The 13,244-nt window shown below is 34.3% G+C and overlaps 1 protein-coding gene across 4 annotated transcripts in view; it reads right to left on the bottom strand.

Moving 5' to 3' along the window:
- Positions 1 to 13,244, bottom strand: part of LOC100653615 (NKG2-C type II integral membrane protein-like) — a 75,829-nt gene that overhangs the window by 42,754 nt on the left and 19,831 nt on the right. For 3 of the 4 annotated variants that reach the window (XR_010321898.1, XM_064284571.1, XM_064284572.1), the window contains exons 3-4: positions 8,891 to 8,965; positions 7,768 to 7,919 (exon numbers count right to left, since the gene is read on the bottom strand). Coding sequence is in view for 3 of the 4 variants with exons in the window: in XM_064284571.1 (XP_064140641.1) it covers positions 7,768 to 7,919; positions 8,891 to 8,965 (227 nt within the window). In the remaining variant the exon portion in view is untranslated. Of the gene's footprint in view, positions 1 to 2,722; positions 7,505 to 7,767; positions 7,920 to 8,890; positions 8,966 to 13,244 lie in introns of those variants that run through there. The other variant, XM_064284574.1, reaches the window with a different exon arrangement.

Below are 13,244 nucleotides of genomic sequence, written 5' to 3'. Positions count from 1 at the left end.
TTTGACATTCTTCAGTAAGTGTTTCAAGTCCCCTTCACTTTAGGCAAGCAAGGTTGTTAATGAGTCATTCTCCAATCCTGATGCTGAATTTCTTTTTTCATGTGGTGCAGCTTCTCAGATAATTTGTTCAGCATAAAGATTCAGTACGTAAGGTGAAAGGATACTACAACTCTGCCACACTCCTTTTCCAACTTTGAACCACAGAGTATTCCCTTGTTCTCTTTGAATATTGCCTCCTGATCCAGTTCAGGTCCTGCATGAGCAAAATTAATCGTTTTGCAATTCCTGTTCTTCATGATGTTAACCATAATTTGTTATGATCCACTCTGCTGATTGTCTCTAAATAGTCAATGAAACCCAGGCAAACATCCTTCTAGTATTCCCTGCTTTTGGCAACAATTCATCTGACATCAACAATGATATCCCTCATTCAATTCTTAATCCAGCTTAAACTTCCAGCACTTCCCTGTCAAGATACAGCTGAAATTGGTTTTGAATTATCTTCAACACAAATTCTGATAATACTTGCCTTCTTTTTGATGATTTTTCTTTGGAGTGGTTATGAATATAGATCTGATAGCTAATTTCTTTTTTTTTTTTTTCACTTGAAAGTCTATGCCGTACAAACACTAATCCAAAAAACAAAAAGTTTCAGTGGCTATATTACTATGTGTCATGGATTGAATTGTGTCCCCAAAAAATATGTTCATCCATTTGACTAGGTCAGGATTCCCACTATTGTGTGATTGTCTACCGTTTTGTCATCTGATGTGGTTTTCCTATGTGTAAACCCTATCTCTATGATATTGATAAGATGGAATTAGTTGCAATCATGTTAATGGGTTAGGACTCAAACTACAAGATGGATTGTCTTGATCCACTCTTTTTTTTAAGATATAAAAGAGAGAAGGGACCAGGGATACAGGGGTACCTCGTACCTACAAGAAACAAGGGCCAGGAGAATAGCCCATCCTTTGGCCCAAGTTCCCTGCACTAAGAGGCTCCTCAAACAGGATAAGATTGACAAGCACCTTCCTATGGAGCCAACAGAGAAAGAAAGCCTTCCACTGGAGCAGATGCTGTGAATTTGGACCTGTAGCCTACTAGACTGGGAGAGAATCAATTTCTGTTTGTTAAGGCCATCCACTTGTGGTATTTCTGTTATAGCAGCCCTAATATTTAACACACTATGTAAGAACGTAATAATGACCAAGGAATATTATAAGAGACAAAGAGAATCATTATATATTGATAAAGGAGTCAATTGATCAAAAAGGACAAAATAGTTTTAAATACGCATGCACCTAACATCAAAGTTTCAAATACATAAAGCAGATCTGATAGAGTCAAAGGTGAAAAAGGCAAGTCCACAGTATTTACTGGTGACTTCAGCACTCTTCTCTCTCTACTCAGTAGAACATATAGACAGAAAACCATTAAGTAAATAGAGGAATTGAACATCACTATCAACCTTCTTATCCTGTTGGAAATTTATAGAACATGCCACACACACAATAAAGTATACTGTTTTCACATGCACATAATGTATTCACCAACATAGACCATACATTGGGCCATAAAACAAACGTCAGCAGATTTTAAGGAATTGAAATCATACAAAATATTTTCTTTTAGTACATGCAATATAACCAGAAATTAATAATAAAAGAGAATATGTGAAGAATTTAACTAGCCCAGGAGGCCTCTGAGAATGTCACAAAGAAATTAGGAAAAAGAAAAAAAAAAAGAGAGAGAGAGAATAGAGTGAAATGAAAACACCTCATATCAAAATTTGTGAATTGTAGTTAAAGCAGTGCCAAGAGGTAAATTGACCACATTAAATGCTTATTTTATAAAATTGAAAAGGTCTGAAATAAATGATCTAACTTCAACATCAAGAGAAGAGAAAATTAAGCTCAAATAAAGAAGGAAAAATACCCAAACCTAATAGTGTAAATTAATGAAATGAAAACTGCAAAACAGAATAAGTAAATGAAACCAAATCATTTTTCTTGGAAAGATTAATTCAATTGATAAACCTCCAACCAGAAAGATAAATACAAAGAGAGAAGGCATAAATTATATAAAGAAATGAACAAAGAGGACATAACTACAATCTCAAGAACATGAAGATTGCACAGGACTGGGCAACATTTTGCTGTGTTATATCCATAAGGTCACCATTAGCTGGAGGTCACTTGATGGTAACTAACAATAACAACAACAACAATTGCAGATATTATTGACATCAAAATGAATAGTAAAATGTTATGAATAACTATGTAAATAAATTTTGTAATCTTGGTAAAAAGAAAATGTTGAAAGCACTAAAGAGCACTCAAAAAATAAATTAATTAATAAAAGATATCTAGAAATTCCATGTGCAAACAAGGATTAGATTACATTAAACTCTCAAACATTTTCAGGAGCGGAAAATGGTGCAAACATGCTGAAAATATTCTCTCATGTTTTTATTTTAAAGTTAAACATACACTTCACCTATAACCCAGCAATTTCACTTGAATTCCACAAAACTGAATATGTACATACACACAGCTTTTTGCACAAGATTTTTCATATTAGTTTTTTTCACAATAGAAAAATTCTGGAGACAATTCAAATATCCATAAGCAGATTAATCGATCAACAAGTTGTAGAATACGTACACACTTGTGACGTGAAGCATTAATAGAAGAAAAACTAGGTTGTTGTTGTTGTTAGGTGCCGTCGAGTCAGTTCCGACTCATAGCGACCCTAAGCACAACAGAACGAAACACTGCCCAGTCCTGAGCCATCCTTACAATCGTTGTTATGCTTGAGCTCATTGTTGCAGCCATTGTGTCTATCCACCTCATTGAGGGTCTTCCTCTTTTCCACTGACCTTGTACTCTGCCAAGCATGAAGTCCTTCTCCAGGGACTGATCCCTCCTGACAACATGTCCAAAGTATGTAAGACGCAGTCTCGCCATTCTTGCTTCTAAGGAGCATTCTGGTTGTACTTCTTCTAAGACAGATTTGTTCATTCTTCTGGCAGTTCGTGGTATATTCAATATTCTTCGCCCACACCACAATTCAAAGGTGTCATCTCTTCTTCAGTCTTCCTTATTCATTGTCCAGCTTTCACATGCATATGATGCAATTGAAAATACCATGGCTTGGGTCAGGCTCATCTCAGTCCTCAGGATGACATCTTTGCTCTTCAACATTTTAAAGAGGTCCTTTGAAGCAGATTTACCCAATGCAATGCGTGTTTTGATTTCTTGACTGCTGCTTCCATGGCTATTGATTGTGGATCCAAGTAAAATGAAATCCTTGACAACTTCAATCTTTTCTCCGTTTATCATGATGTTGCTCATTGGCCCAGTTGTGAGGATTTTTGTTTTCTTTATGGCGAGGGGCAATCCATACTGAAGGCTGTGGTCTTTGATCTTCATTCGTAAGTGCTTAAAGTCCTCTTCACTTTCAGCAAGCATGGTTGCTATGATGTTGGAAATCAGAAGCCTGAAAGTGAGTACTAATGGGACGAAGGAAATATTGTCTTGATTGGAGTTATGTGTTCATACATAGATGCGTACATTTGTCAAAATCATTGAACTGTATGTGCAAAATCCGGGCAGCTGAATGCAAGTGAAGTATGACTCACTTATAAAATAACACACAAAGAACAGATGAAATCCTCACCTTGACATACACATCAGGTGTTAACTAACAATTGAATGGATAAAAAAATTGAGATATATCCATAAAATTACTACTCATTAATAAAAACAATAAACTATTGAAACATACTACAGCATGGATCAATCACAAAATAAACGTTAAACAAAGAAATAAGAAAAAATGTATAATCCACAAATAAAAAATCTCTAGAAAATGCCAACTAAAAAAGTAGAAGTAGAAAGTAGATCAGTCGTTGTCAATAATTGGTGATTGGTGAAGGGTGGGAGAAGGGACTACAAAGACACATAATGAAACTTTTGAGGGTAACAGTTGTACTCATTCTCCAAAAGTGATGGTTTCACAGGTATATACATATATCAAAATTTAAGGCATTACATGATTTAAATATGTGCAGTTTATATTTTATGTCAAGTATAACTTGAGACTCATAGCGACCCTATAGGGGTTTTTTTTTTTTTTGGTTTATACCTTGAGAAATGGTTTTAAAAGGGAGAAAAAGTAAACTTCCTTATTCTGATAGAGTTATCTTCAAAAAAACCCAACAACATATATACTCTATGATGAAATGATTAAAGCTCTTATTCTGACGTAGGTGAATAAGACTATGATGTCCAATATCACCTTTTTTCTTCTATTTTGAAGTGGGCAGTCTTTCAAGTATAATAAACAAAAAACAGTAAGCTAGATATAAATCATAACAGAAGGAATAAAACTGACACATGTCATACATGATTAAATTTTGTGTGTAGAAAGTCAAAAGGAATTTAAAGGTGAATTTTTAGAATTAATAAGTGTGCTCAGAAAGTGTGTTGGATACACATCATTTTCAGAGTGATAAATTAGAAATAGCAGAAAATTAAACATAAAACGTAACTGGAGCCAAATCAAACAAAAAAGCTTTCAAGACTTGTACACAAAACCACAAGAGTATTAAAAGAAAACAAATGGAGGATAAAACCAGGTTAAGATATTACATTATTAAGATGTCAATTTTCAACAATTAATCTATCGATTTAACACAACAAAAAAAGACACAGCATGTGTTTTGAGAATATTTATATAGAAATTTAAAGGGCTAAGGGTAGAAGAAGGGGATAAATCTTGAAGGAGAACACTACTGTACTGAGTATAAAGAATTAATAGAACACTTTAGTAATTTTACCCATGTGACACTCATGCAAGAAGAAAAAATCAAAAAGTGAAACCTGGAAGTGACCAGGAACATATCCACACACACACAAATGTACATCAATATCCCTGATTTAGGACAAAGGTGGCACAGAGAGGAATGGATAAGTGATCATTTTTACTATAAATTACGCTAACTCAATTAGATACTGTTGTAGAAAAATAAAAACTTCTATCAGCATCACAAAAATTAAATTCCAATAGATCATACATCTGGATGAATATATCATAACTGGGCCAATAAGTAACCTCATGATAAACAGATAACAGATTGAGTTGGATCCACAGTCAATGCACACGGAAGCAGCAGTCAGGAAATCAAAGGGCTCGTTGCACTGGACAAATCTCATGCAAAAGACCTTTTAAAGAGTGTTAAAAAGCGAACATGTCACTTTAAGGACTAAGGTGCCCTTGATCCAAGCCATGGTGTCTTCAGTTGCCTCATATGCATGTGAATTCTGACAATGAATAAGGAAGAGCAAAGTAGAATTGATGCCTTTGAATATGGTGTTGGAGAGGAATATTGGATACACCACAGATGTCAGAAGAACAAACAAATCTGTCTTGGAAGAAGTACAGCCAGAATGCTCATTAGAAGCAAGGATGGCAAGAATTTGTTTCATATACTTTGGACATGTCATCAGGAGGGACCAGTGCCTGGAGAAGGATAACATGCTTGGTAAGCAAGGGGGTCAGAGAAAAAGAGGAACACCCTCGCTGAGGTGGATTCACACAATGCCTACAACAATGGACTCAAGCATAACAAATATTGTGAGGATGGCACAGGACCTGTCAATATTTCGTTCTGTTGTACATAGGGTCTCTATGAGTTGAATCAACTCGACAGCACCTAACAATACATCTAGATATAGTAAATAAGCATTTTCAGAAAAAATTTTTTAAAAAAAGATGAAATGTAAAACCTTCAAATTAATTTAGTAGATTATATATTGAAGTTTGGTCTGTTACTAAAAGAGCTGCAGCATATGCACTAACACTATAAATGAGAAATCGGACTATATTAATATTAATAAATCTATTCATTAAGAGACTCCAACATGGAAGTAAATATGTAAGCCATGGAGAAAAATAAAACTATTATAAAGTTATAAAATCAAAAAAGAAATCATGACCAATATACATCAAGAAGATATTGGGAGAACACAACTGACAATCACAGAGGAAATATGGACAAAAGACATGAATAGGCATTTCATCGAAGAATATTCTAGTGGCTAACAGCACATTAAATGTGTTCAGTCAAGCAATAGTATGGAAAATGTCTATTAATATCATGACAATCAAAACTTCTACTGTTAAAATTTCTCATAGTAGTAAGTTTTGATGAGGATGTGGATCAAGGGACAGGTCAAACACTGTTAGATAATATGTGTATGTGTCCTATGATCTAGCAAACTTTTGGGATAACTTAAAAATCCTGACTTGTACATATACCTGTAACCCTGCATGACCCTACAATTTTATTCCTGTGCATCCAGATAATATGTGGTAAAAGACATCCAGAAAGATATTTAGAGAATAATTACTCATAATAGGTAAATAGTAGCTAAATGTTTTCTTAATAGCTAAATTTCTATCCACCATAGAATGGATTTTAAAATGTTTATTCATGTAACAATGGAGTTCCTGGTGGTACAACTGGCTAAGCACTCAGTCACTAACGGAAAGGTTGGAGGTTCAATTCCACCCAGAGGCACCTCGAAAGATAGGTCTGCCAACCTGTTTCTTATACCTACAGAAAACTCTTTGAAGTATCGTTCTACACTGAAACACATGGGTCTCCATGAGTCAGAGAGTCAAATCCATGGCAGCTGGTTATGTTTTTTTGTTTTGTTTGGTGGGTTTACTTACATAACAGAGCAGTGAAATAAACAAACTGCAACGATAAGGATCAATTGCACAAATATATGTGAGTGAAAGGAGATAGACTCAAAAATGTACATTATATGATTCCATCTCTATAAAGTTTAAAAACTCAGCATAGTGCTTTGAGAAGGAGAACTGGTAAAAGCAGATACAGGGGTACAGCTAATGGGGAAGGTACTAGCATTTTCTATTTCTTGACACGATTTGGAATTACATAGGTGTATTAATTTGTGATTAATCTTTACAATGTTGATATATTTCCATTTTTTATGTTTAAAAGAAACAAGAAAGTTTACTTTCAGAAAAAAAGGTATAGAAGCATTAATTTTCATAAATTAGCAAGAACGGGAAATAAACCTTTTTTTGGTATTTTTTACACTAATGGAATCAAATATAAATAAAGCATTGTCAATTCATACAATGGAGTACTGCGTAGCCTTGAAAATAAAGCACAATTTTGGACAAATCAGTCTTAGAAGAAACACAATCAGAATGCTCTTTAGAAGCAAGAATGATGAGACTTTGGCTTGTTTATTTCAGACATGTCATCGGGAAAGACCAATTACTAGAAAAGGACATCTCGTTTGCTAAAGAAGAGGGCTAATGAAAATTAGAGAAATATTCAGTGAGATGAATGGACCACAGTGGATTCAGACATACCAATGAACATTAAGATGGCACAGGAACAGACAATGGTTTGTTTTGTTGTAAGTAAGGTCTCCGTGGATCAGAGTCAAATCTAAGGCAACTAACAACATGGACAAAAATATGGATGAATACTAAATCAAAATATCAACTGAAATATGTAAGACACTAAACACTTCATAGAGTAAAATTCTATTTACTTAAGTTTGCAAAGTAGGCAAATCTGTATTCTTAAAATGCATAGGGTACATAAGGCATGTCAGTAATGTTTCTTGATACTTTTCATTGACTCAAATATATTTTGTATACATTTCTTTTTGTATGTTATATCTTTTAATCAAAAATTTCAAATATTTGAAATCTTACCATTTCTTCTTCATTATCTATATTAGTTAGATTAGATTTCTTAGAAGCACAGGCCATCTGACTCTCAGTCCAGGTTTTTTTATCACTACTAAAAAAATAGCAATTGTTGGAATAGGATAACCAGTCCTCTGGACAACGGCCACAATGAGATGCTGAAAAAAGAATATGAATTATTATCCAGAAACAACTTGAATTAGAAATATAAATTAGTTGACATATTTCCATAGGCATAAGCACATATCTACATAACCTATAGATGCCAGCTCATTCACTTACATACACATACACATATGAAAAAACATGCACACACACAGAAAGGGTCAGCCTCCCACCCCCTAATTTATGTAACATTAAAAACCAAAAAAATAAAATATCTATCCTATACATGTCCTGAAAATCACTGAACAAAACTACTTTATTAGAATAGTAAAGTTATTTATTTCTTATCACATTATGCTGTTGTGGTTGTTAGGTGCTATCAAGTCGATTTTCAGCTCATAACAACCCTATGAGACACAGTAGAACTTTCTCACAGGGATTTTCTATGCGAAGCCCTGGTGGTGCAGTGGTTAAGAGCTCATCTGCTAACCAAAAGGTCTGCAGTTCAAATTCAGCAGCCACTCCTTGGAAACTCTATGGGGCAATTCTACTCTGTCCTATAGGATAACTATGAGTTGGAATTCACTCGACCACAATGGGGTTTTTTGGTTTGGTTTAATCTTTATAGAAGCAGAAGGAAATTTGAGGTAATTGTTAAAAGAAGGGTATAGTGATCTTTAAACAATATTTCTTCTAATTTTTGAACAAAAAAGATTTCCTCACATGACCTTTGTATATGAAAATTTATTGGTATATTTTTTAAGGTTTAAAAAAATCTGTTATTACTTCATCATGAGCTAAAATAGAGACAAAATATAATCTCAATCTATCAGCCCTGGTGGTGCAGTGTTTGAGAGCTTGGCTGCTAACTGAAAGGCCAGCAGTTCAAATTCCCCAGCCACTCCCTGGGAACCCTACGCGGGCACTTCTACTCTGTCCTGTAGGGTCCCTATGAGTCGGACTCAATTCAACGACAACAGGTTTCGTTTTGGTTTATATCAGAACTTTTAAAATTATTACTTACCTTTCTGGGTTCCGTTCACTTCCAGCATTCCAATAGCTAGAAAGGCTGCAGTAATTATTAAAGGGATTAATATTTCTGTAATAAATGATAATAATCTTAGTATCCTAGTTTGAAATGTGGATATCATTTAAAATAATAATAATGTATAATAAAATTATTTTATCAACAAAAATTAATAAAGTTATGAAGGTTTTTGGAAAAAATATTTGGACAGTCTAGTGGAGAAATTTCACCACCTCTTACAGTATTTGATTTAACTACCTGAAAATATTAATTTGTATTTCTCAATAAGTATTTTCAGCCTATCAATGTAAGTCTTTGAGATGTGACCAAAACACACACATGTATACATATACACATACACATATTCGGAAACTTGGTAGCGTAGTGGTTAAGTGCTACAGCTGCTAACCAAAGAGTTGGCTGTTTGAATCTGCCAGGCGCTCCTTGGAAACTCTATCGGGCAGTTCTGCTCTGTCCTATAGGGTCGCTATAAGTCAGAATCAACTCGAGGGCACTGGTTTTTTTTGTTTGTTTGTTTTTTTAAACATATTTAGAATACACACATTTAGAATTAAAAACATATAGTCTCTACAACCATTCTGTTATTCATGCATTTGAAAAATTCAAAGTAACTTTTCCACATTTAGTTCACATTGATGAAGCATTATTTACTAAGATTAAAAAGCTTGGCAAGTATATCACATAAATGCATATGTTAAAATGAGAGTTCTATTCCATAATATTATGAAATACACAGAGGCACTTTCAAATCCTTAAAGGGAGTATTCCCTTATAAACTTTTAAAAAGTTACAAGGAGTATCAACAATGACTGCCACGGATATTACACTGGCCATCAGGTCAGTGCAGATGATTCCCAGGATCCCAGCAATGAGCTTCCCTGGAGGAAATGGGAGACATACAGAAAGAGAAATGGAAACACTGAGAAAGGACAGATGGAGCCAAAGTTTAGAATGTTTATGTACAAGAGAACCCACATGCACAGGGAATCATATACATAAATACTGGGCATGGAACCCACATTCTCCCTTGTAATTTTTCTCTCAGAATATACCGTTGCCTTTTCAGTAAGATAATAGTCCATGAGTTGTTTATCAAAGGTTACAAATTTTAACACTGCCTGAAGAGAATTAATCTTCAGATTTCATAGGAGAATACGATTATCTGTATTTCAAGTCGGACACTCACAAATGAAAAATAGGGAGCCTACCCCCTTCATCTGACTCACCTTGCTCCATGTCTTCATCTTCATTCTTTCCCCACATCTCTGCACTAGAACTACACACCCTAGTGCAGTTATAATGAGAACTGATTAAATGATTTACCCTTGCAGTGGAAACTCTTGTCCTTCTTCTGAAGATCCTGGGAAGCACTATGAAGGTTTAATTCCACATAAGTTATCTCCTGCTCAGTGATTGAAATGGAGCTATCAGCGTCCTTGAGTTTGACTTGCTGCCTTTTTGGGTTCTTGGCCAGATTCACTTCTGAGTAGGTTACTGTTTGATTATTCATCTCTGCAGCTGAGGGGTGTCAAGGTCTGTGCTCTATGAGAAACTGTGTTTAGGGAGGGACTATGTGCTGAATATATGGCAAGATCAAACTAGGTGGGGAGGGAGGGTAAGTATCAGTGCTCACTTTGCAGCCAAGAACCTAAAGTTTTGGTTCTAATTTATGTAATGTCTTACAAAAATGTCTCATGGTAGAATAAGTCGAACTGCTGACATTCTGGTTAGCAGCCGTAACTCTTAACCATGGTTTCCATTGAAGAATAAAGAAGTTCATAAATAGGAATATCTTTACTTATTAAAAGTCATATTCCACAGAAATATTTTAACCAATTATAATACCTGGGTTAAAAATTATATTATTGATCTGTTAAAAAAAAGATGCATCACTTTATGACAATTTTGTAATACAATAATGGTGAAAGACGGAGTGCTCCAAAGAAGTGAGAATTGCAAAGTTAGCACATATAAGAATTTATTGAGCTCAATTACATTCGTTTAGTGACTTATGTTTATTTATTAGAAGGAGATGAAGTGCTATTACGTGATCTCTTTCTTATTAATGAATGGTGGAGAGTTCTGAGATATCACTGCATATTTAAGGAAATATATGTCAGAATAACTACATGACACAATGAACTTATCAACAACCTAAAGAATATTGGAAACACCATTTTAAACAACTTAAAAAACATATTTCTTATACAAAAATTATTGGCAATTGATTGAATCGCCAAAATATGAGACCACAAATTGATAAATAAAAGTGCATACTGTTTATGGCAGAACATGGTTGGTTCAAGCTTTAATAAAAGATCATATGGTTGTCACAGTCCGTATGGGTTCCTTCACTTGTGTAATTGCTATAATTCAGTAATGTATCTTAATAATTTCCCCATTGGACTCTGGAGTCAGCAAGAGCAAAAATTGAATTCTCGTTTTGAAACTTACAATGTGTGACCGTTATTAAGGTACTTAATGTCTAGTAATTTAACGTTCTAATCTAAAATGGGAATAAAAAATACTAATATATAAAATGGGCATATAACTACGTAACACTCAACCTAGCAATTGTCAGCTCTGAATAGATAATGAATGTTTGGATTATTATTTCAGCTGCAGTTTCTTGTTATTGCTCCTGATTCATATCAGGTAGAAATTGCAAAAATAACTCATTAGACAGCATTCTCTTATAACAGTGCGGGTTTTTTCCCAGCGTTTTTTTCAATTAATTGAAGTCTTTTGATATTTATTACTATCTTTAGATTAGGATTTCATGGAAGCTACAGCATCCTTTTTTGAAAAAAGTAAAGCTGTGTGTATATAATCTAAGTAAGTGAAAGAGGAATTATGTTTGGCCTTACATCATTCAATTAATATATTTTTTTTTAAGAAGCTAGCTGTAAACACTGGGCTAAACATAAAATATTACACTATTATACACAAAGACACTCGTTGAACCAATTATAAAATCCAAAATTAATTGTTCTTTGTCATGATGCTTAGGGGATTTCACTTTAAATTGTATTGATTAACAAACTTAAATGTGTGTGTGTGTGTGTGTGTACACTTCACTAATTCTCAACCTGTAACAATCTGAATAAATTAAGAAATTCTCCAACATATTTCATATTTGGCTTACTTTATACTCTGACTCCTATGTTCTACAGAGATTCTATTGTACATTAATAGAACTTCAGTGTATCATGCACAGCAATTATGACCTCTCACTAAAATGAGATGGGCTAGAAGACAGAGAGGAGAGCAGTGGTACATACTTTCTCTCCATCAGAAAGTCACGCATCCTTTGGTGGGAAGGTCTCGTTAATGTCCTACAGGGGCCAATATGGCTAGATAGTAGAAGGTGAAATCTAAAGACATAAATCCCATAAAAGCACAAAGAATATCTGTGCTCTTCACAGACTCTACTGTGAGGGCTCAGAGTGAGGCAAGAGATGAAAAGGTAGATGGCTCGTCAATGTGTTATTTAATGTTTGAGCAGGAAATTCTCACACTTGGGCTATTTTGAAGTCATTTTATCTCATCGCACACCTCCAGAACATAGGAGATGTTGAGCTCCTATTGAAAGGACAAAGTAGATCTTTCAATATGTCATGTAGATTGTCCCTTTTAAAGTGCTTTTGATAAATCATTCTCATCTTCTATAGGATTTTGTATTTAGAGGATTTGACCACACATGCAATTAGCTTGTTTCCATTGAACCACAAACTATTAAAACTGAGGCCATGTTAACACTATCTTAGCTGTCTAAGTTCAACTTTGAGAATAAATGGCAAAACTGTGGTATTGCATTCTTCTTTTCTACATATTACATCCAGAGGCACCTCAGAAGACAGGCCTGGCAATCTGCTTTTGAACGGTTGCAGCCTTGAAAACTCCATGGAGCAATTCTACTCTGAACCCACAGGTCACCATGAGTCAGAATTAACTTCATGGCAACTAACAACAACAACTATATTATCATAAACTAGATTAATAATCTTATATGCCTTTATGTGTATGTGCCTGTATGTTTTTATATGTATTAGAAATGAATTTATTTGTATTTATTATATTTTGTTTTATTTTCAAAAACTATATAATCTCTCTTCCTATTACACACATTATATCATTAAAAAGAAGAAAGTATTCCCCAATGATACCAAATAATGTAAAGTTCACTACTCTTTTCTTTTTAAATCGAAGTTAGTATGTTTACTATTCCTCAGACATTCACATTTGGTGTCTTCAGTTAAATGATGTTATCTATCTTGTCCTTTGATATATGTACTACTGTGGGTTGATTCTTTGGGCATTTGCACTTAGC

This window comes from Loxodonta africana, chromosome 4 (assembly GCF_030014295.1).
Source record: "Loxodonta africana isolate mLoxAfr1 chromosome 4, mLoxAfr1.hap2, whole genome shotgun sequence".
Taxonomy (NCBI): domain Eukaryota; kingdom Metazoa; phylum Chordata; class Mammalia; order Proboscidea; family Elephantidae; genus Loxodonta; species Loxodonta africana.
Note: the sequence above shows the minus strand (reverse complement) of the source record. Positions and strands in the feature narration are given on the sequence as shown.